The sequence below is a fragment of the Camellia sinensis genome, chromosome 12 (genome assembly GCF_055761805.1).
Source record: "Camellia sinensis isolate YWXY chromosome 12, ASM5576180v1, whole genome shotgun sequence".
Lineage (NCBI taxonomy): Eukaryota > Viridiplantae > Streptophyta > Magnoliopsida > Ericales > Theaceae > Camellia > Camellia sinensis.
This window is the reverse complement of record NC_138972.1, coordinates 130,909,439-130,931,574: the sequence shown is the minus strand read 5'-3', so window position 1 is coordinate 130,931,574 and position 22,136 is coordinate 130,909,439. Positions and strand designations below refer to the sequence as shown.

The following is a 22,136-nucleotide window of genomic DNA, read 5'->3' as shown; positions in this document are numbered from 1 at the left end:
CCACGTTATCTTCGGAGGAACGCGAGCGCTTAGTCGCTTTACTAAAAGATTTCAAAGATGTTTTTGCGTGGTCCTACGAAGACATGCCTGGGATCGATCCTGAGATTGTATAGCACCGGATCCCCCTTGACCCCGAGGCCCGACCTGTCAAGCAGAAACTCAGAAGGATCCACCCAGACTGGGCTCTCAAGATTAAGGAAGAGGTCACCAAGCAGATCGATGCAGGCTTCCTGCTGGTATCCGAATACCCGACTTGGTTGGCCAACATCGTTCCAGTGCCGAAGAAGGATGGCAGGATCCGGGTATGCGTAGATTTCAAGGATTTGAACAGAGTTAGTCCGAAGGACGACTTTCCCTTACCGCATATTGATGAGTTGGTGGCCTTCACAGTAGGGTATGCTTTGCTCTCATTCATGGATGGCTTCTCAGGGTACAATCAGCTAGTAATGGCACCAGAAGACAGAGAAAAGACTGCATTCACCACCCCGTGGGGAACATACTGCCACAGAGTAATGCCGTTTGGGTTGAAGAATACTGGAGCTACTTATCAACGGGCCGCGACCACAATATTGCACGACATGATCCACAAAGAGGTTGAGGTGTACGTGGACGACATGATTGTCAAGTCCAAAGAAAGAGAGGGCCACTACACCGCCTTGCAAAAGTTCTTTCAAAGGATCAGAGAATTTCGGTTGCGGCTAAATCCTCAGAAGTGTACGTTCGGTGTTACAGCGGGAAAAATGCTGGGATTTCTGATTACACAAAGGGGCATCGAGGTCGACCCTTTAAAAATCAAGGCCATCTTAGAAATGCCACCACCAAGGACTGCGAGGCTTTCTGGGTAAAGTGTAATTCATAAGATGGTTTATTTCAAAATTAACCTTGACTTGTGAACCACTTTTTGGTCTCCTGAAGAAAGGCAAGAAATTCCAATGGGACGGCCGATGCCAAGCTGCTTTTGAACAGATCAAGGAATATTTACAGAACCCGCTCGTGTTGTCGCCACCAGAGCCGGGGAAACCGTTGATATTGTACCTTTCAGTGACTGAGACTACAATGGGCTGCATGCTCGCACAAGAATTAGAGGATAAGGTGGAGAAGGCCATCTACTATTTGAGCAAGAAGATGTTGGACTACGAGACCCGCTACACTCCGCTCGAGAAGGCTTGCTTAGCTTTGGTATGGGCTACCAGGAAGCTGCGGCACTACTTTTTAGCCCACTCCGTAATGTTGGTTTCACGACTAGATCCCATCAAATACCTTTTCGAGAAACCGGCACTTACGGGTAGGCTAGCTCGTTGGCTGCTGTTGCTCTCCGAATTCGATCTGAAATATGTGACACGCAAGTCAGTCAAAGGAAGAGCAGTGGTAGAGTTCTTGGTCGATCATCCAGTTGAAGAAGGTGAAGCAGTGGAGTTCTTATTCCCAGATGAAGCCATTTTGCACATCGACGACGAATATTGGACGATGTACTTTGACGGAGCATCAAATCAGTGCGGATATGGGATAAGGGTGTTGCTGATAGCGCCCGACAATTCCCGTATCCCTCTAGCCTTCAAACTCCGGTTCAAAGTCTCGAACAACGAAGCAGAATATGAGGCGTGCATTGTTGGCCTAGAAGCGGCCCTAGAACTAGGGGCAAGACGGTTGGACGTCATCGGGGATTCAAACCTTGTTGTATCTCAAGCAAACGGAGACTGGATAGTCAAAGAAGAAAAGATGATGATGTACCATCAGACCTTGGACTTGCTAATCCCTCGGTTTGAAAAGCTAAACTTTGCTCATCTTCCAAGAGAGAACAACAAGTTCGCAGATTCTTTAGCAACTCTATCTTCCATGATAGACATCCCATTTGGAATCCGGATGCGTCCAGTTGTCATTGACTAGAAATTTGCGCCAGCCTATGAGTCGATCGCTGCTATAGATGAGGTTCAGGACGAAAACCCTTGGTATTATGACATTTGGAATTTCTTGGAAAAAGAAGCATACCCGCCAGGGGTAAATGCCAAGGATAAAAGGGCAATCAGAAGAATGGCCGTCCAGTTCATCATCTGTGGGGGTAAGCTGTATAAGAGAGGTCATCTGGGAATGCACAAGCTGTGTGTTGAAGCCGAGGAATCAAAGCGCCTGATGGAGGCCATCTATGGAGGAGAATGCGGTGCGCATATGAACGGAGTAATGCTAGCACGGAAGATCCTCAGACAGGGTTATTACTGGTCCACCATGGAGGAAGATTGTATTAGTTTTGTTCGGCGATGCCACAAATGTCAGATTCATGTAAACCGCATGAACATCCCGCCGTCGAAGCTGTACGACATGACTTCGCCATGGCCATTTTTAGTTTGGGGAATCGATGTGATCTGGGCTGTCACTCCGAAGGGGTCGAATGGGCATGAGTTCATCCTGGTTGCGATAGATTATTTCACGAAGTGGGTCGAGGCCCAATCGTATGCAGTGTTGAAGGCGTCACACGTTGCAAAGTTTATCAGAAACAACATCATTTGTCACTATGGGGTCCCGAACGAGATCGTTTCAGATAATGGTTCCCACTTCAAGAAGGAAGTGATAGACTTGTTGGAGAAATACAACGTGGCTTTTCATAAGTCATCCACATACCGGCCGCAAACCAACGGAGCGGTCGAGGCCGCCAACAAGAATATCAAACACATACTGCAGAAGATGGTGGAACCCTACAGGGATTGGCCAGATAAGCTGCCATTTGCTCTGTGGGGCTATAGGACTTCAATCAGAACTTCTACCGGAGCGACTCCGTATTCATTGGTTTATGGGATGGAGGCCGTTCTACCTATCGAGATTGAGGTTCCGTCATTACAAGTATTGGCTGAGTGTCAAATAGCCGAAGCAGATTGGCAGCAGAGCAGATTTGAGGAACTCATGCTTTTTGACGAGAGAAGACTGAAAGCACTGTACCATGTTCAAGGCTATCAGCGCAGAATTGCCCGGGCTTTTAACAAGAAAGTTAAGTCCAGGAATCTAAAGGAAGGAGATTTGGTGCTCAAAGACAACCGAGCTCCCATCCACGACCCAAGGGGCAAGTTCAAACCCAATTGGACTGGTCCCTACATCATCAAAGCTATCTGGTCAGGTGGAGCTGTGGTTCTGATGGATCTAGATGGCCTAGAGTTCTCCCAACCGATCAACATGGACAAGTTGAAGAAATATTACCCTTGAGAGGCTCGCTAGGCCGAAAACCCGAAAGGGCGACCTAGGCAAAAGTTAGAGCACAAAAAATTGGAAAATATAAAAACTGAGCTCACAAGGTTGAAAACCCGTAAAGGGCGACCTTGGCAAAAGTTAGAGCGTAAAAGGAGAGTGAAAATACCCGAGTGAACCTAAGCCTGAACTACGTAAGGCTTGATTCCCATCTTTGGGATACGTAGGCAACTTCACCCTGAAGTTCAGCCATAAACTTTTCCCTGATCAACTTTGTCCATTTTGACCATCTCACTCATCTTTGTCCATCGGCATTTATCGCGATCTCTGGTACAGTGCTATTCAGACTAGGGGAAACTTTCCGTTGTCATGCAGTGCCGCGGTACTCTTCAAACTAGGGGCAACTTTCCAGTTGCAAGGATCTGGGGTTGTGCATCTCAGTGACAGATCTTAGGCGTGTCCAGTTTTGATCCATATCAAAAATAGTTTTGAAAAGTTTTAATAAAAGTTGACTTTGTTCAAATTAATCTCTTTACAATTAAGACCATTTTTGGACCAAAGCGGAAAATTCTCAGTACCACAACCTTCAATTTCATTGATTTCAAAACAGAGTTCTCTTGCTCTTGCATACAATCGAAGTTGCTTTTTATTACATTCATAAAGAAAACTTGAAAGTACTAATAAAGCAGTAAATCCGGGGCATAGTCAAGTGAAGTATCCCTGCGCCCCCTCCCAGAGCTGGTCGAAGCCTTTGACGCCAAGCTAGGCCCAACCTGTGCCTCCTCATTGAGCCAGTCCAAGCACTCGTCGGACAAAGTGCAATTAAAAGTGGGAGCAGGAGCCAGGAGCTCTCTAGTCCTCCATGCTATGGCATATCGGGCAAGCTGTGCACCTCAGACCGGGAAAGCAGCCGGGTACTCAATCCCCTCTGGTGGGCAAATCTGATCATGACCGAACTGGCGCAGGAACCGGAACGGAAAGTAGAACACACAGTGGGTTAGACCAATCAACTGGATCCCGATCAGCCGGGACATACTATAGCTCATTGCTGGGAGATTGAGCCAAGGACAACGCTAAGCAATGCGATCTGCGGACAGATTGCACATCCAGTCAAACCACTACCTTTCATCAGGGGCATCGACTAGGCGCTGCTGAAAGAAATAGCCTCGAGCTGAGTAGGCCGGGCAAGAGTCCACAACCTGTAATTTGTCCATTAACCATACTTGGGAAGGGATGAAAAATGAGAGAATAAAGAATAGAGAGATGTACGATAAGAGAAAAGTGAGAAAAGGGTTTTTGTGAGAAAAACCGAGCCTGAGGGCCGAGTGATGTGAGCAAATACATATGTAAGATTGGGTGGGAAACATTACCTGCAGCAGCAGTGGACTTCCAGCAAATCTAGTCGTCTCCCGGCGATAGACAGAATCCAAGCCCATCAGCGTCTCGGCCAAGGTCATGGCGATGCAGCTCTTTCCTTCTTTCAAGCCTTGAGCAACTTCAACCAAACGAATGCTAAATCCGCCAAAGCCCGGGGAAAGCAGAAAGTGAGACAGCAAGCACAAGCAAAGGGCGTGTTGTCGGAAACCTTGCCAATAATGGTTGCTGTGGTCACCGGCGTCAGAAAAGCGATGGATCAAACCAAGGATATCCAGTTCCCCATTACAGATCAGAGACTAGGCATCATGCGCGGTGAGTCCACACATTCCCCCTAAAGCCTGGGCGTGACCAAAGCGGAACTGGGACAAGATCTCTTCATGACATTCAGACTCCATCAGAACTTGAAAATCTTCAAAAGTTGGACATACCTCTTGCCCGCCGAAGCTAAAGACATGCGTCACTGGGTTCCAAAACCTCGCCGCGGCATGGAGGAAAGGGAGATGTAGCGGTGTGCGGCTCAGCGTGAATAGTGCATTCAAGCCGAAACCCCAGAAGTTCAACTTTCCCGAGCCATCTAGAGAAGCGATCCAAGCTGTGAGATTTTCAACGAGAAACGCCTCCATGCTTGTGCAAAACTAAGATGAATTGAATCAAAACACGGAGCTAAGCCTTTTAAAGAGGAAAAGACACTATTCAGGGGGACAAATGTCAAAAATTGGGCGGTTGCTGAGCTAAGTGGCCGGCCGGCCATCTTTTCTGGCAGACCAGCCATTTCTTGTTTCAAAACTGGCCGGTGGCCCCCTCTCTACAATAAATCTGGCCGGCCGGCTCCCAAAAGTGGCCGGCCATGCTCCAATGTATGTCTTCAGCCCTGTTTTACCCTCCGAGGGAAAGTTTCAAGCATTTTCATGCAACGAATGTGTCAAAGGCCTCTATTTCACTCTGTTTCGGATGCGCTCCATTGCCCAGATCGTTCGAAGTACACTTCGTTTTGTTAAGTCTTGTTTATCGAGTTGTTGTTTTGTTTATCGAGTTGTCGTTTTGCTTATCGAGTTGTTTGTCGAGCTGTCGTGTTTCAGCATTTTGTTTGAGTCTTGTTTATCGAGTTGTCAACACTATTGTATCTTGTTTATCGATTTGTAAACTTGCTAAGGTTTTGTTATGTCTTAGAAAGTTAAGTAGTTCCGTCGGTTCACTACCTGACTGGGCAAAATGCACAATGCACATTTCCATTCAATCTCATTATGATGCAAAACGATGCGATATGATGCTAAGAGTTTAAAATACAATACTTTTTTTCAAAAAACTGTTTCATCCCATCATGCCTCACTTGTTACAACATTTTACAGATTAAGCCACAAGTTTTATAGAGAATAAAACTGCCCGATAATGTACAATGTGCTACAACTACTAGCAAAAAGATAAATAAAACAGGAAACAGCCGCATCTGTGCTCTCAAGAGCAGTAATAAGAGGCCCTCTTCGCCCTCTTCTGCAGAATAGACTCTCCGCCACCATCGCCATCACCATCATCTGAGTCGGAGTCGTCATCCTCGGGATCCCCCTCAGCCTCGCCTCCACTCCCGGAACCAAGGCCGGAGCCGTCCTCTCTATCAGCAGATGTCTCCGACTGACGGTCTGTAACCTCCTTCTCCTTATCCTCATCAGGCTCCTCCTCTACAATATGTGCTCTGCGTTTGCGAGACGAACCCTCCCCTCGAGAAGGCCTGGATGGCCCAGCTCCTCCGGAAGGCCTGGATAGCCCAGCTCCGTGAAAAGGCCTGGATGGCCCAACTCCCCGAGAAGGCCTAGGTGGCCCGGCCTGCGGCTGAGCATATACAGGAGGCATCTGAGAACAAAGAGTTCAAATTAAATACATCAGTCCAAATATGTACATTAGATGTAGATTCAAGCAAAAACTACATGAAGTGGGTGCATGTAAACACAGTGTACAAGTGGGGTGTGTGTCAGATGTGCTCTACACAAGTAGCCTATCAATGCAGTAGAAATCAGCATGTCATCAGAAGTATGATAAATGCCAGAAAACTAAAGGGTACCTGGAAGCCCATGATAGACAACTGTGCCTCCCTCCGTAGGACCATCCCCTCAAGTGAGGCTACCATCTCGAGCACCTGATCATATACTCAACGGGGGGCTGCAAATGCAAAGGCAAGGGTATCAGTAAAGGAATGAACGTCCAAATATCTGAGTGATGAATCAAAGCTGTAAAACATACCGGTGGCGAGTCGGGGTCTCTAACATATCGATGACCGGGCATCGGAGGCTCTATCGCGATCGGAATCGGAGAGGTAGTCCCATACTGCCACCCCATCAGCTCAGTCGGCATGTCCGGCCACCCAAGATGAGGAAAAGTCGGAGGAATCGGGGAAACCGATCCACCCCTACCTCTAGATGTACCAGCCCTGCTGGTGCCCCAGCTCGGGCCTGGGTCGAAGGTGGCATACCACCAGGCCTCATCATCGGAGTGCGAACTTCTGTCAACGGAGGCATCAGGTATGTGTGACGGTAAGTGGCGTAGTCCCCCTCCTCAAGATATAGCAAAGCATCAGTGCCCAGCATAGCATTAACAACATCCCGGGAAATGAGTACATTAGCGATCCGCATATCGGCAGGAGGTGCTGAGGGAGGGTCTTGAGAAGTGTACCCCCAGACCTAACGCAAGAAACGCTCCCCCAGAAAAAAGGCCCTACCAACTGGCCCTTCGAACAGGAGCCTGTACCGGGAGGCACCCCACCCTCCGGCAAACTAGAATCGGAGACCCTCACCTAAAGGCGCCCAGGGCTTCCATGTAATCTGCGGATAACAGGTGCATAAACCAAGCAGAAATCAAAGATGTACAGGACAAAACAAAGATGAAAACAGAAAGAACTGAGAGTTCTGAAGTACCTCCGATGAGCGCACCGTGTCGAAATACTGTCGCAGGTAGAGGAGAGACTCCCGAGGTCTTGGCCGGTGCCGGCCTTCAAACACAAGTGAGTACGGGGTCATGAGAGGTCCCGCTACCATCATCTCCGGGGCCAATGTCGGGAAATTATACATAGACCCACAATTGTAGAAAACAAAGCAGAATGTGAAATGCTGAGGGCAAAATGCACGATACAGAGTATAAAGTGCGCCGTGTGTGCGATGTACAAGTAATGAGGAGCAGAAATGTAAACCAAAAGGGAAGAAAGTACCTCCCAGGCTCTCCAATAGCCGCCAAGTAAGTCCCCCCGTCCGCGTGAGGTCGCGCTCATGTAACAATAAAGGGTGGCCAAGCCGGCACCACCCCAGTCATATCGCCTGACCTGCGACAGGTCCACCAAGGCACTCAGCAGATAAAGCCCAACAGTGTTCCCTCTGTCGGCAAACAAAGTGGTCCCGAAGAGGAACATCAAAAAGTCGCGGGCATACTGTGCTGCCTCATCAGGAGTCCCGGGCTCCATCTCCACCCGCCGGAAATAGGAAGAGAACTAGGTGTATCGGACTCTCCCCGAAGCTCTGTCAACAGGCGGGCGAGTCCCCAGCAGATATATCCAAGCGGCCTCCCACTCGCCCATGTCATCATCATATGGGATCGCCCAGCCTCCCACATCAAGGCTGGTCAATACAGCGAAGTCAAAAGGGGTCATAGTCATATCCCCAGTGGCAGAGAAATGGAAAGAGTTGGTGGTGTCCCACTATCTCTCCACCAGGGCGGCCATCAGCGTTCTCTTGGCAGGACCACGAGATAGCCCAGCACAGAAGGGCCCGAACCCCGCTAAGTCAACCAAATCCCGAACGGCCTCCGGGAGCTCAGCATACCAGTCTCTAGCCGCGGTGGAGCCATACCCTCGCACGTTGCGAGAAGTCACCTACATTCAGAATGAACACATGTTTCAGCATGAAATGAATAAAGCTACGTGCGAATAAAATGAATAGGCTGCGTGCAAAGTAAAGTAAGTGGGCTGCGTGTTCACCATCAATTGGGCTGTGCGCTCAGAATATCTGTGTTTTAGGCTGTGTGTTCGAAATATCAGTGTCTGGACTGTGTGTTCGGAAAATCAATCTGGGCTGTGTGTTCAGAAAATCAATCTGGGCTGTGTGTTCAAAAAATCAATTTGGGCTGTGTGTTCAGAAAATCAATCTGGGCTGTGTGTTCAGAAATTCAATTTGGGCTGTGTGTTCAGAAAACTAGAATTTGGGCTGCGTGTTCAAATCTCAATCTGTCTGGGCTGTGTGTTCAGAAAATCAATTTGGGCTGTGTGTTCAGAAAATCAGTCTGGGTTGTGTGTTCAGAAAATCAATTTGGGTTGCGTGTTCAAATCTCAATCAGTCTAGGCTGTGTGTTCAGAAAATCAATTTGGGCTGTGTGTTCAGAAAATCAATTTGGGTTGCGTGTTCAAATCTCAATCAGTCTGGGCTGTGTGTTCAGAAAATCAATTTGGGCTGTGTGTTCAGAAAATTAGTTTGGGCTGTGTGTTCAGAAAATCAATTTGGGCTGTGTGTTCAGAAAATCAAATTTGGGCTGCGTGTTCAAATCTCAATCAGTCTGGGCTGTGTGTTCAGAAAATCAATTTGGGCTGTGTGTTCAGAAAATCGATGTTTAGGCTGCGTGTTCAAATCTCAATCAGTGTGTGCTGCGTGTTCACCATTAGTTTGGGCTGTGTGTTCAGAAAATCAATTTGGGCTGTGTGTTCAGAAAATCGATGTTTGGGCTGCGTGTTCAAACCTCAATTAGTGTGTGCTGCGTGTTCACCTTCAATTGAGGCTGTGTGCTTTGAAAATCAGTGTTTTGGGCTGCGTGTTCAACTCTCAATCAGTTTGGGCTATGTGTTCAGAAAATCAATTTGGGCGTGTGCTTTGAAAATCAGTGTTTGGGTTGCGTGTTCAACTCTCAATCAGTGTGTGCTGTGTGCTCACCTTCAAATTGGACTATACGTTCAGAAAATCAGTGTGTGAGCTGCGTGTTCAACCCTCAACCGGTGTGTGCTGTGTGTTTACAATCAATTTACGGGCTGAGTGTTCAGAAATTCAAGTGATTGAACCGTGTGTTCAGAGTGCAAGTAGAATGCAAGAAAAATTCGTAATACGTTACAGAAAAGGTAAAAACGAAGTAAAATACCTCTCGTGCCTCATGGGAGAGATGATACTCAGGCTCCCACAGGAGGAGATCCCCGGGTGCTCGCTCGTCGAACTCGGTGAAATGATGAAAAACGGCCCGCGAAAGAACGTGTACTGGTGGGTCATACCTCTCGGGTATGAAGGGGCGAACCCTCGGATGCAAAGACATGATGTCAGGCTCGCCTCCGGCGCCTGGAGAACCTCCACCATGGGGAAATTGACCTGCCATTTCAAGAAATCTGCAAAAGGGGCAAAAATGAGCCAAAATTGAAAAAAGTCAACAAAAGTCAACTCTCGGGAAGTGAAAAAGTCAACTCCCGAGAAAATCTTCCAAATATTGAGACAAACTCACCTCAAGTGGCAAAAATGAGAAAAGAAGCCCTGAAACCAAAATTTAATCGGTTCAAAGTGCTTGAAACTGAAAGATTTTGCGAAAACAACTTGCGTGGGACGTTGGAAAACGCGTATAGAGCCCAGATCTGAGGGAGAAAATGGTTTGGGAAGCTAGAGAGGAGAATTTCAGAGCTGCACCTATGAGCTCAAAATGTTTGGATAAATGTATTTATAGAAAAGAGGCTAAAAGGACAAAATTGCCCGCGGATTTGGCAAAGTGGCCGGCCGGCCACTTTTTCTGGCAGGTCGGCCATTTACTTTTCAAAAAATGGCCGGTGGCCTCCTTCTCCCAATAAAACTGGCCGGTGGTGTTCCCCACATGCCCTCCAAGGTCCTTGCAAATTTTGAGGAGGATTGGAGTCCCCGAGACCTGAAAAAGTACAAGAGAAGTGCACTTTCTGTCGCGAAATCGCTCCGCCGGAACTTCAGCTTCAACTTCCAATGCATGTCTTATTGTTTACTCATCAAAAGTAAGGTATATCCTTCTGAACATGTTGTAACCTCTCCGAGAGGTGGACCGGAGGCCGCGATCGAGTCACCCTCGCCGAAACGAGTGTTTCTTCCCGCATTGCGATGCACTTTTCTATCAACGCCATGATTGTCTGCGTTCGATATCACATTGAACGTATGCTGTTAGATATGTTGTGCTTGTTGAGTTTCTTTATTTTGCAGGCACGATATTGTATGTACGGTTCATTTGAGGCTGGTGCGACTAGACAAATCGCGCAGGTATCGTATCTTCTCCGTGTGAGACGCGACGAGAATTGAATAATTCTCTGCATTCTTAACTACTTGAAATATAGTTATTGCTTTGCATTCTCGCTTAAAACTGTTGCATCTATTTGCGAATACTTGCTCCATTACAGCTTGCTGCATTTGCACGATCATTGAGTTACCTTCGGCTTCTTGCATTGTCAATTGCATTTTGCCCCTGCCTGCGGGCATGCCTGCGGGCGCATCTCTATTTGTTTTGCCTGTTTGTCTAAGTCTTCGGCCTTGTCAAAAATGGGTCGTCTCGGGACTTTGACATTTACTCCCGTCACTTATCACTTTCGAGTTCTGTCAAAGAGGGGCAACTGTAGACACCCCATTTTTAACCGACCTTAAGACTCAGACGTCACCGATTGAGCACTTGGTGATATTGCATATTGTGCTCGTCCAGAGGTTTCAGAGTCTTGGTCGTGAGCCTTGCTTCCGGACTTCCGGACTCTTTTGTGCTTTGTCTCGGTTTGCGAACTAGGCTCTGTTTTCTCTGTTTTCTCTTTGCGAAGGGAGGGAGAGGTCTCGTAGATCATCTCTTAGTGGCCGTAGGCTACGTTTCGTGGTCGTAGGCCATTTTTGCCCGTTTGGAGTTCGGTTCCCTGTTTTTCGGAATCGTTGGCCGTGTGCCTCGATTCGGGACCGCTTAACCATCTCCGTTTGCCCCGATTTTTGGCATACTTCTTATTTGCTCCTTTTGAGGGACACTGTGGTCTGAGAGACCGACTTCGTGGTCGAACACCACTCCCGGTGCCTAACAGCCGGTTTTCGGGGCCTCGGGCTGCACGTTTCGGCCCCCGAACCTTCATTCTGCATTGGTTTTGGTTCATTTTTGGTAGGGACCTTTGTTTCATTGCTAAGAAGGCCGTAGAAGGGTGGGAGGCCAGTAATTGTTCTGTCAGCCAACTTTATCCCTTCATCGCCCTCTGCCGCCCGATTTTCTTCACTTCAAAGCCAATGTTGAACACCCTTGGGCCATTTTCTTGAACCCTAAATCCCATATTTGTGATGTACACATTTGGGAGGCCACCAATATTTGGTGGCCGGCCAGTAATCCTTTCTGACCCTTTTGAACCCCTTTGAAAAGTGGGTTGTTCTCTCTTCTGGTTCACTTTTTCCAGTGTTTAACCACAGGGTTGTGTTGTACACACATGGGAGGCCCTCTTTCTGTGGTGGCCGGTCACTAATTCTCATTGAACCTTTTGACCCTTGGCCGGCCGGCCATGGGAAGTAGCCGGCCGGCCACCTGCAACCTAGATAAGCAGCCGGCCATGCTCCTTGCATCAAGTACAGTACAGCTGTGTATCTGTTTTTCCCCCAGATTGTGTATCCCGGGGGGTGCATTTTTGGGGGAAAGCTTGTTTGTTTTCCCTCCATTTTTCCTCCCCTTTTTCCCCCCTTTTTGTCTATATAACAGGGGCTCCAGCTCTGTTATCAGGGTTACCAAAAATCCCCCCTAAGCTCTTGCTTTGTATCTCTCTTTCTCCATACTCCCAAGCTCAAAACCTCTCAAGCCCAATACCCTTCTCTACACCACCACCTAATACCACATCCCCATCTTCCATTCCAGCAGCTAGAAGTTGTTTTCCAGCGCTAAAGAGCCACCAAACTCAAGCCAAGAGTTGCCTAAAGTTTGGTCTACAAGGGTAAGTTCCATTTCCCTCTTTTTTGTCCATATTTTGCATGCTTTCTAAGTCATATTTGCTTGCTGTTTTGGGCCCCGACCCTAACTGGAACTAGACTTATTTTGAGCTATTTTTCATGTTTGTTTAAGGGTATTTACCTGTTTGAGGTCTCCTTGTTGCACTTGCTTCATTATCTCCCTTGTATGCCATCTTCTTGTGTAGTATTTTTGGCCTATGTATAAATTGTTTTGAGCTCTGTCATGAACTGAAAAGTAGATTATTTTGAGCCCTTCTTCAACATTGTTGAAGGGCTCATTGCTGTTTGAGGCTTTCATTTATCAGTTGCCTTTATATCTCTCTTTTGGCTCCATTTTTGCATGATTTGTTAGCCTCTTATTCTTCTGTTTTTGGGTTCTGGTCCGAACTATAAGTGACCTTATTTTGACCCCCTCTTTATGTTTCATTAAGGGTCTTTCATTGTTTGAGGCATCGTTTGTATACTTTGTATTATATCTCTCTTTTTGGCCCTATTTTGCATAGCATTTTGAGCATTCTTGCATACTGTTTTGGGTCCGGCTATCAACTGTAAAGTGCAATATTTTGGGCCCCTCTTCAACATTGTTGAAGGGCCCATTTGTGTTTGAGGCCAGAAACCACCACCTACTTCTTTGTCCCTCATTTTGGCCCATTTCTTGCATGAGAGCTTAGCCATACCTGTGTTGGTTTTTGGGGTTTGTTGTAAACTGTAAAATATCATATTTTGGCCCCCTCTTTAATATTGTTGAAGGGCCCTCATCTGTTTGAGGTCTGCAGCTGTGACTCACTTCTTTATCTCACATTTAGGGCCATTTTTGCATGCTAGTTTTGTCCTATTTGTGTTTTCTGTTTGGCCTTTCTTAAAACTGTAAACATGCTTGTTTTGGGGCTTCCTTGATTCTGTCTTCACATGTCATGATCAAATAATGCATGCTTGATGTAGCTACAAGTCATTTCATGTGCTTAATCTTGCATTTCGAGATCATTTCATGCATCGGGTGCCATATTCCTATGATTCGAGGCTGTTTTGGGTCATGTTTTGCTGCTGAAACTTGCATGTTTGCATATCATATTTCATGCCTTGCCATGTCTTGTTAGAGTGGCATTTTGTGCCTTAAGATCGGTCCTCGGTTTGCGTGCATGCGTGCGCTCATCTCGAGTTGTCTCATTTTCATCGCATCGCCTCTTATGTGAGTGTGGCTGAGGTCCACTTGTGTTGGTGTAAGTCCATTATGCATTGTGTATGCCATTTCGATTCACAGCATTGTGTATGCTAGATTGTATGTTAGCGCATTGTGTATGCCATGTTATCTCGTACATCGTGTATGCCATTCCGTAGCATTGTGCATGTTAGGTTGTATCTTAGTTGCATTCATGCATATCATGCATATTGCATTGTGCTTGGGATAGGAGTTAGCCTGAGCACGGGAAACGAGGGGCGTTTCGTACTTCGAGCGACGGAACGTGTCTCAATTCCCAGTCACCGACACTCTGGATTACCCATGATGGAGTTAGGTTTTAGTTGAGTTTTCATGTGCATTCATTCCATATTGAGTTGTGCAATTTGACTCCTCGGCCATCATGCATCGATATGCGTGATTGATGGCACGAGGATCGAGGTATGCATACATCTGTGAAAATACATTGCTATGCCCCTCTCCTGCTCTCTGTTGTAGCAAATCAAGAATCAACAATCTTCCGGGGCTTGGCGCGCATTCCAAGAATAAATTGCAAACAGAGGCTAATCGGGGCATCGCCGTAGATTTCCGCGCAAGGCAACCCGAGCATGCACCATTCATCATCCGGGACGGAGTCAAGGCAGTCCCTAGCTTGCATGCTAGTTTATAGCTTACCTAGTTTAATTTGTAATTTAATTAGGATTTTGTAATTATTTGGACTGTAATATTTATTCGGGACTGTATATTTTTTATTCGGACCCTCTGCGCGAGGGCATTACTGTAATAAGTGTGCGTGTGTGTGATGTATGTTTTCCAACCCCACGTCTTTCTCCCTTTTATTTACCCGCTTATGATGGTTAGATTAGGGCATGTTTCAATTAGCATACAGTATGATAGCATGTTTGCATTCATTCATCTGTTTTGCATGCGCCGGGCTCGGCGCATCATACTAACTGCATCTGTATTTCAATTTCAAAGTTGAATATTTATTAGCTGTTGCATCTCATATGCCATGTTTAGAATAGCCGAGCCTGCTATAGTTGCATTTTGCATGTGCTGCATTAGGCATTTCTGTATAATTAGGATCATGCATGGATTTCTAATTAGCTTCTGTTTTGGCTTGGAGTACTCGGTAAGTTTTATGCTTTAGCATCCTTGCATGCGTGTGAGTGACTGCCATGAATAGCATGCTTACCATGAGGCTATTTGCTTATGTGATATAACTGCCTGAATGCCTGTGGGTGAAGGTTGGGTTATTTGGATTGGAACAAATCATTGACTGCGAGTTTTAAGTCCACTAGATAGTGGCAAAACCATCTTTTCTAAGCCCACCTGAGGGTGGCAAAATCTGCATCTTTAAGCCTACTTACGAGTAGCAAACCATCTTTCAAAAACAAACGTGAAATGTTTTGTTCCAATCCAGGCGATCCAGTCTATACTTGTATGCTGTACGCATCACATAGTAAATCTAGGCTAATAACCGGGATAAGAACACACAATGTTTTCAAAACTAGATATCATGGTTAGTAGAGGCCGATCTTTGATCGGGCGAGCGGGGGTGCTCACGAAGTGACCTTCTCCAATCGTACCCAAGTTCCCGAGCCGAGGCAACTTTGGTGATGACGGACACGTGGCCTTAGGCAAACGAGTCAGGGTTTCCTAAATTTCCCCCAAAATAAAATATTTAGGTGGCGACTCTGTATCTGGCAAAACAGTCCATGTTTGGCACTTCTTTCAAAATCTATTTTCTCAAAACGATTTGCCAGATTTGGACTCTTTGGTTCAGATTTAGAACTGTGACAATTTGAGAGTCCTGAGCTGTAGTAACCCCAAATGAACAGAACGGGACTCACCCTCCCGGGGCGTTCGGGGACGTCTACAGAGGGGGGAGGGGGAAATTCCTTATAAAAATTTTGAGCTTTGATGTACACTATGCACCAAGGGTTGGGGGTGGCCATGACCCCCTTTGGCCTAAGTGTGCCTTTGTCCCTAGTCTTGGGGACCAAGATTGTAAAATTGCTACCATTATGTAACATCATGGTTGATAAATGAAAATTGTGCCAAGGTTGTACCCTTGATAGTCTACCATAGTAGACATAGACTGTAATCAGTGTAATGCTCATGTGTGAAGTCATAATGGTGGTATGACGGTAGAATGGCTCTAGTTATGGCTAGTTCTGATACAAGAGAAAAAGAAGAAAAAATTTGAAAGGAGGAAGGAAAGAATCTGAGCTAGTCAAGCTTATAATTTGTCTTAGAGTTGTTGATCTTGTTCCTCTTCTTCATTTGTGCCAGGTTAATGGCTTGAAGCTTTAGCATTTTTTGTGCGACAAAAACAATGTTTCTATCTTTGGTGTTGCAAATCTATTTGCATAACTCCTATTATACTGTATCGGCGAACATGACTGTGATTTTGGCCCTGTTTGGTATTGCGGTGTATTTACTTTGGAAGCATTTTTGCTGCCCTTTTTTTTCATTAGGGTGTGCTTGATTGCATCTTTAAAACATTTGATGTGTAGTTTTAGTCTCCGCATAACATTTCACTCAAAATCACTTCTTTAGAAGCCGTCACAATACCAAGCAAGGTGTTAGAACCTTGTATCCAGCTCAATTTGCTTTAATTGAAAGGCTAATTTAATCTAAATTTCTATTAATATTGTAGAAGGTATAGTGTTGAGTGGTTTGATGCCCTGATAATCTATAATTGTATCTTTTCAATCCAAGCAATTGTTTGAACTTCGTATGTGAGAGATATCTACTTTTGATTCTTTGCTTTGTATATTTTTTGACAAAAAAGGGGGCCAAATTGTTTGTTTAGAGGAAAAACAGAGTAAGGAAATGTATTTAGGGTCGAGAATATGTGCTAAGAAAAAGAAGAAAGACAATGAAAGGAGAAAAAAATTGAGAGGAACTCTTATCACATCTGTATGACTTTCAAGTGTCAACTTTGTTGTAGGTGCAAAATTCCGAACAAAGGGCATCAGATCTATTTTCGACGACCACGTGAGTACAGAATTTTCTTTTCTGACTATTACTTTGATCTATCATTTTGGTAAATATCTTGTGAGTTTATGTTAATGTGGTCCTCCATTCACAGAATTTCAACATGAAGGAAAACCAAATTCTTATCAAGATGGTGTAGCTGGTAAAGTTATTCAAAAAGGAAAAGGTAATCCTGTTCGAGAAATTAATACACAGATGATCAGGGGAGGCTAGTTAATCAACACGCTGTAGCAGGTATGGGAGGAACTGCATTTCCATTCACACATGCCCACATTGAGTGAGAGAGAGAGAGAGAGAGAGAGAGAGAGCATTAGCATAATGGTGGTAAACTCATTTATGATATAAAAAAGCTCACAATTTCAGTTTCTGTTTAGCTGTTTTAAGTTAAAACTTCCTTGGTCTAGTTACTTCAATTCACATTTGTTGGCATTTTCTTTTGCGGAATGATTGATATGAATGTGTCAAGCCATAAGAATGGCTTTTTTTTGTTTTGCTTTGTTTCTACATATGGTAATTGGCATCTATAGACAATTGTTTGACTAAAAGTCGTAATTTAGATTTTAATTGATGCGGGAACCTAATATACTATACATGAATACATATCTTGAAATGTAAGTTTTGTTCTCGTACCTGGTTACTTTGGGCATTGCTAACATTATTCTTTTTTCATTAGTGAGTTGCTATGCTCACATTTTGCTTATCTTATGGATTGAGAAATATATTCATTTATAAGACAGACACAATATATAACAAATAGGCTTTTAAGGGACAAATTCATTTCGTCCGTAAAAGTGTCTCTAAAAGAGTAACGTTTGTGACTAAACGCTTTAGCCAAACAATTTAGCTTCTCGCGCGCTTAGTCCATAATAGGTTATTTGGAAAAGTCAAAAATTTGGCTTTTAGTGACAAATTTTTGAATTTGTAACTATAAATAGACTTTTAAGGACCAAATAATGTGGTGGCAAAATTTTTTGTTTTTTGAGACAATTAAAATTTCTCTCTAAAAGTTTGTTAGAAATCAAATAATAAACTTTTAAGGACATAATTATGTTGCAAAAAATTTTGGTTTGTGAGACAACTAAAACTAGCTTCTAAAAGTTTTGGTTTTTGAGACCATTAAAATTAGTTTCTAAATGTTTGACAATATTTCATATCAATATAAAATAAAATTGCGGGTTGCTATTATATATATTATTATTATTATTATTTTGCTTTTTGCTTTTGTATTGAATAAATACTTGAAACAATATATATATATACATATACACATACGTAATAATCTTTTTATTTAAAAAATATTTTAAATATTTCACTAACTATTGAAAACAAACATCAAAATTAACTAACAACAATGATCTATTCAATACAATAGTAATTTTTTAAAATAACCACAACAAATTCAAAATTATTCCATAACTGAAATGCAATGAGACCTCCTTCCATAGGTTCATGAGAAAATGCTGACACTGGAATAATAAATACTTTCACTCAGTAAAATCAGGGAGGAGAATGTTAAATGTTTTTATAGTGTATTCAAAATATGTGACATCCCAAATTTTGGGAATATCAGTAATATAATATAGCAACACACCAGGGTTTGATTAGCGGATAAACAACATTATATAAATAATTAAGCACAAAATATAAATAATTATACTAAAAGAAAATATTAATAATAGTTAGATAAAATTCTTCAAGTCATTAAATATAGATTAGTGTCTTGATAAAAAAGGTTTATCTAAAATATAGGAAATAAAAAATCCAATCTTTAGGACAGCCATGGTTTCTCAAAGCCTTCAGGAATTACGTCCTTGGTATAAAACTCACCTTCACCTGGCATAAAATGCCATGAGCTTAGAATGCCCAATAAATATGTACACACCCCCCGTCCCTTTTCCCATTCCAAATACACAAGTAAAATAACGGCATATCGTACAGCGAAAGCAATAATTAAGCAGAGCTTATAATTAAATTTCAGTTATCAAGAATAACAGTCAATTAAGTTAATTCTAGGCAACTCCCCGCGGAATGTCATTCCTATCCAACCACTAACATTGGCCACAAGCAATTCTGGCTCTCTCTTAGTTAATACAAATATCAATGCGTCGCTTACCACATAACCACCAGTGTGACGCTTGCCGCACAATTACCAATGATGCCCACGCACCTAGGTTACATACCCAAGTGGTGACGTCACGGTTTGCCCCAAGGGAACGGCTTCTAGGGATACTCTCCTTGTGTGAGACCCTCACTACCACATTCCACTATATCATACTCCCATGCCATGTTAGGATTCGAAAACACACTTGCGCATGATTTCACCAAAATGGAATACATTCCACTATATCATACTCTTGAATCCATTGTGCATTATCTCATAAAATTTACGACAATGATCGCAACTCTTTATCATTCCATTTGATTTCCCCTTCATTAAGTGCATTATGTTCTTGGTTATAGTATAGCATGGTCAAGATAATTACAAATCCAAACTAAACAACAAGTAATTTATGCATGGTAAAAACAAATTCACAATTTATCATAGATTACGTATCAAGACTTAAGCATTCAAGAAATATAGGACATAAGAGTTGCAAACCAAATAAGAGTATATTAACACAAATTTCTAGATTTTCAAATTTGAACCAGTTTAAAAATAATTATGAAAAAAATACTTTTATTGGCCCTATGTACCTGGCCTCATGTGAGTTTGTAAATAAATAAGTCTAGTTTCAAACTCAATTTAAAAATAGGATAGGTATTTTACATTTTAAGATAATTCAGAATTACCAAGATCTATCTAGATTCATTAATTGTTACACAAATCGATTTTTCTCTCAAACCCCTTACTCTCTTGAGTTCAAACAAATTTTAGTTGAAATATAACAGCAAGATTAAGATTTTGACATAAAAGTGGACTCAAGATTATTTTTTTAGAATTTTCTAAAAATTGAGAAAGTTGACTATTTTTCTGATTCTGTGAGTAACAAACTTAGAAAAATTGTTTAGGTTGGGTCCTACCAAAATTATCACATACTCTAGACATACCAAATATTACCCCATAAAAACAGATTTTGAGTTTATGGAGTTTTGATAGGAAAATAAATTCAAGAGAGTTAAAAGAATTGCTATTGGAAATTTAAGAAAGAAGAAGAAACACACTATTTCTTGATTAATATACATTTATACAAGTATGCAAGCCTAGACTACAAGATATATTTGTAAATAGCATGTATTAGGAGGGAAAAAACAAGTAGTAAAAGAACTTGAGAGAAGAGGCGATGTAGGTTTACCTTAATTGTACAAGACTCAACACAATTCTTTTCTCTCTCTCTCTCTCTCTCTCTCTCTCTCTCACTCCTCTAGTGCATGGCTGAAAATGTGTAAAATGAGGGGGAGAAGTGTGCATATATATAGAGAAAGGATTGGGGAGATTTCTTAGGGACTAAGTTCCATAAGTGCAATTTGTCAAAGTTGTCCACCAAAGCCATTAAGGCCCTTTCATCAATCATATGGCCAACTACTTAGACTCTAAGAAATATATATATATATATATATAGGAGATATTTGTATTTATATAGATAAAATAATAGGCACAAGTACATTAATTAATAACATATTACAATTAAGGTTTGGAATGAAATAAAATAGAAGTATATAGAGACCAAGTCTAAATTTATAAAACCTTGATATTTATTATTAATATACTATTATTAGAAAATAGTTAAAATAATAAATTCAAGTCCTGTTAATTTAAAGCTCAAAGAAAGGTGAGAAACCGAGCGAAAACAACGTTATCAAAAATTAAAATTTTTAAAGTAATTAATCTATAATTATAGGGTCCATTAATTAATAATAGGGTTTTTAGATCAATTAGGGTTTACTTGGATTAATTTGCAATGCTTTCTGATTCTTCGGTTTAAAACGCAATTAAGCAAAAATTTAAGAGCTTTATTAAAATAAACTCAAGGTTAGGGATTTAAAGATAATTACAAAAATTAGGGTCTCTACAAAATACCAACATCTTTCAGATCATTAAACCTCACACCCCAATTTACTTCAACACTGACAGACTTGCTTTCCTGTATAAGAAGCGAATGTAAGCCAATAATGGAACATATTTTAGATACTAATGTTGGACAATCTTCACTGTAATTAAATTAATTAATTCTGTTTGGGTATTGATTAATATCTTGAATATTATTCTGATCAAGTCCAGTGTTCGACACTATGTCCATAAGACAGATTCGTCCTCTCCACGGTGCTTTCAGAATATGGACGTCTATCTCCCATGATGAAATGATCAACAACAAATAAATGCAGCACTATAATTTATTTGTTCAACGAGCACACTTTAGTGTTTACACTCTTTCTCATATCTCCCAGGATGAAATGATCAACAACAAATAAATGCAGCACTACAATTTATTTGTTCAACGAACACACTTAGTGTTTACACCATTTCTCACAAGAATTAAATGCAACAAAATGAAGAATAAATTTGCAGAGGAGAAGTACGAAATTTTTGAATTTGATGAATGAAAACATCAAATGAGGGCTGCCTATTTATAGATGCAGTGGTGGCTATTGGTTTTGAATTAAACAGATTTAAATCTATTGGGTTTAAAATTCAAACAGATAACAGTTGGACAGATTTTATTTCCAAAAAGATTAGAGTATTGGGCCGAACAAGCCCAACCCAACCATGCACCTGTGCCCAGCTTGCCCAACCAGCGGCGCGCAGGTGGTAATTTTTGGTAATTTTTGGGTCCAATGAGTCTAGCCCATTTTGCCATAACCTCTCTCTCTACAAAACTTGGGTACCCCTTGGGGCACATCCTAGGGTTCAATCCCATGTTTTATAAACCGACTCAAAACTTCCCACCAAATCAATGTGGGACAAACCATTTTCCAACTTTAAGGAATTTCCACCAAAACTCTATTTCCATGGAGCTCACTTTGGCTTCAATTTCCCATTCACCCGATAATGGTTTTGGGCAACCAAATATACCACGTGAATCACAACGCGGCATAAAACGCGTTACCACTTAGACCCGCCAAATTTGGCTTACGGGCCCCACCTAAATAATTGACCAAAGTTAGGAAAAAATTCTGGTTTATCCAGAAATTTTTCCAACCATTTCCAACAATTAATACAACATACCTACTTAACGATGATGCAGTTGAATCTAAAGAAGGGAAACTACTGAAGTTGTTATACTGCAGACTGCAGCATTTCCTTACCATTAACAGACATAACATTATGATGCGTTGTTTTGTACATCAACTGCCATCAATTGCAATTTTTATTTTTTTTTTGATGTCACAAAAATACATCTGAAAGTCAAATGAAAAACCTCCCAATTTTACCATCTAGTATTGGGAGAATATAAAGCCAGAGAAGTTTGGATTGCTCCGATGACAAATAGATTAGGAGATCTTGAAATGCCTCTCCAGTTGTGAATTGAAAATAAGTGCATAAGAAAAGT

At 42.6% G+C, this 22,136-nt stretch overlaps 1 protein-coding gene across 2 annotated transcripts in view; it reads left to right on the top strand.

Moving 5' to 3' along the window:
- The window catches only part of LOC114306681 (uncharacterized), a 30,883-nt gene extending 13,691 nt beyond the window's left edge, over positions 1–17,192 (top strand). For both annotated transcript variants that reach the window (XM_082899878.1, XM_028251967.2), the window contains exons 3-4: positions 16,601–16,647; positions 16,742–17,192. In XM_082899878.1, the coding sequence (XP_082756004.1) occupies positions 16,601–16,647; positions 16,742–16,860 (166 nt within the window). In that variant the 3' untranslated portion in view covers positions 16,861–17,192. The remainder of the gene's footprint in view (positions 1–16,600; positions 16,648–16,741) is intronic.
- Positions 17,193–22,136: the final 4,944 nt, after the last annotated feature.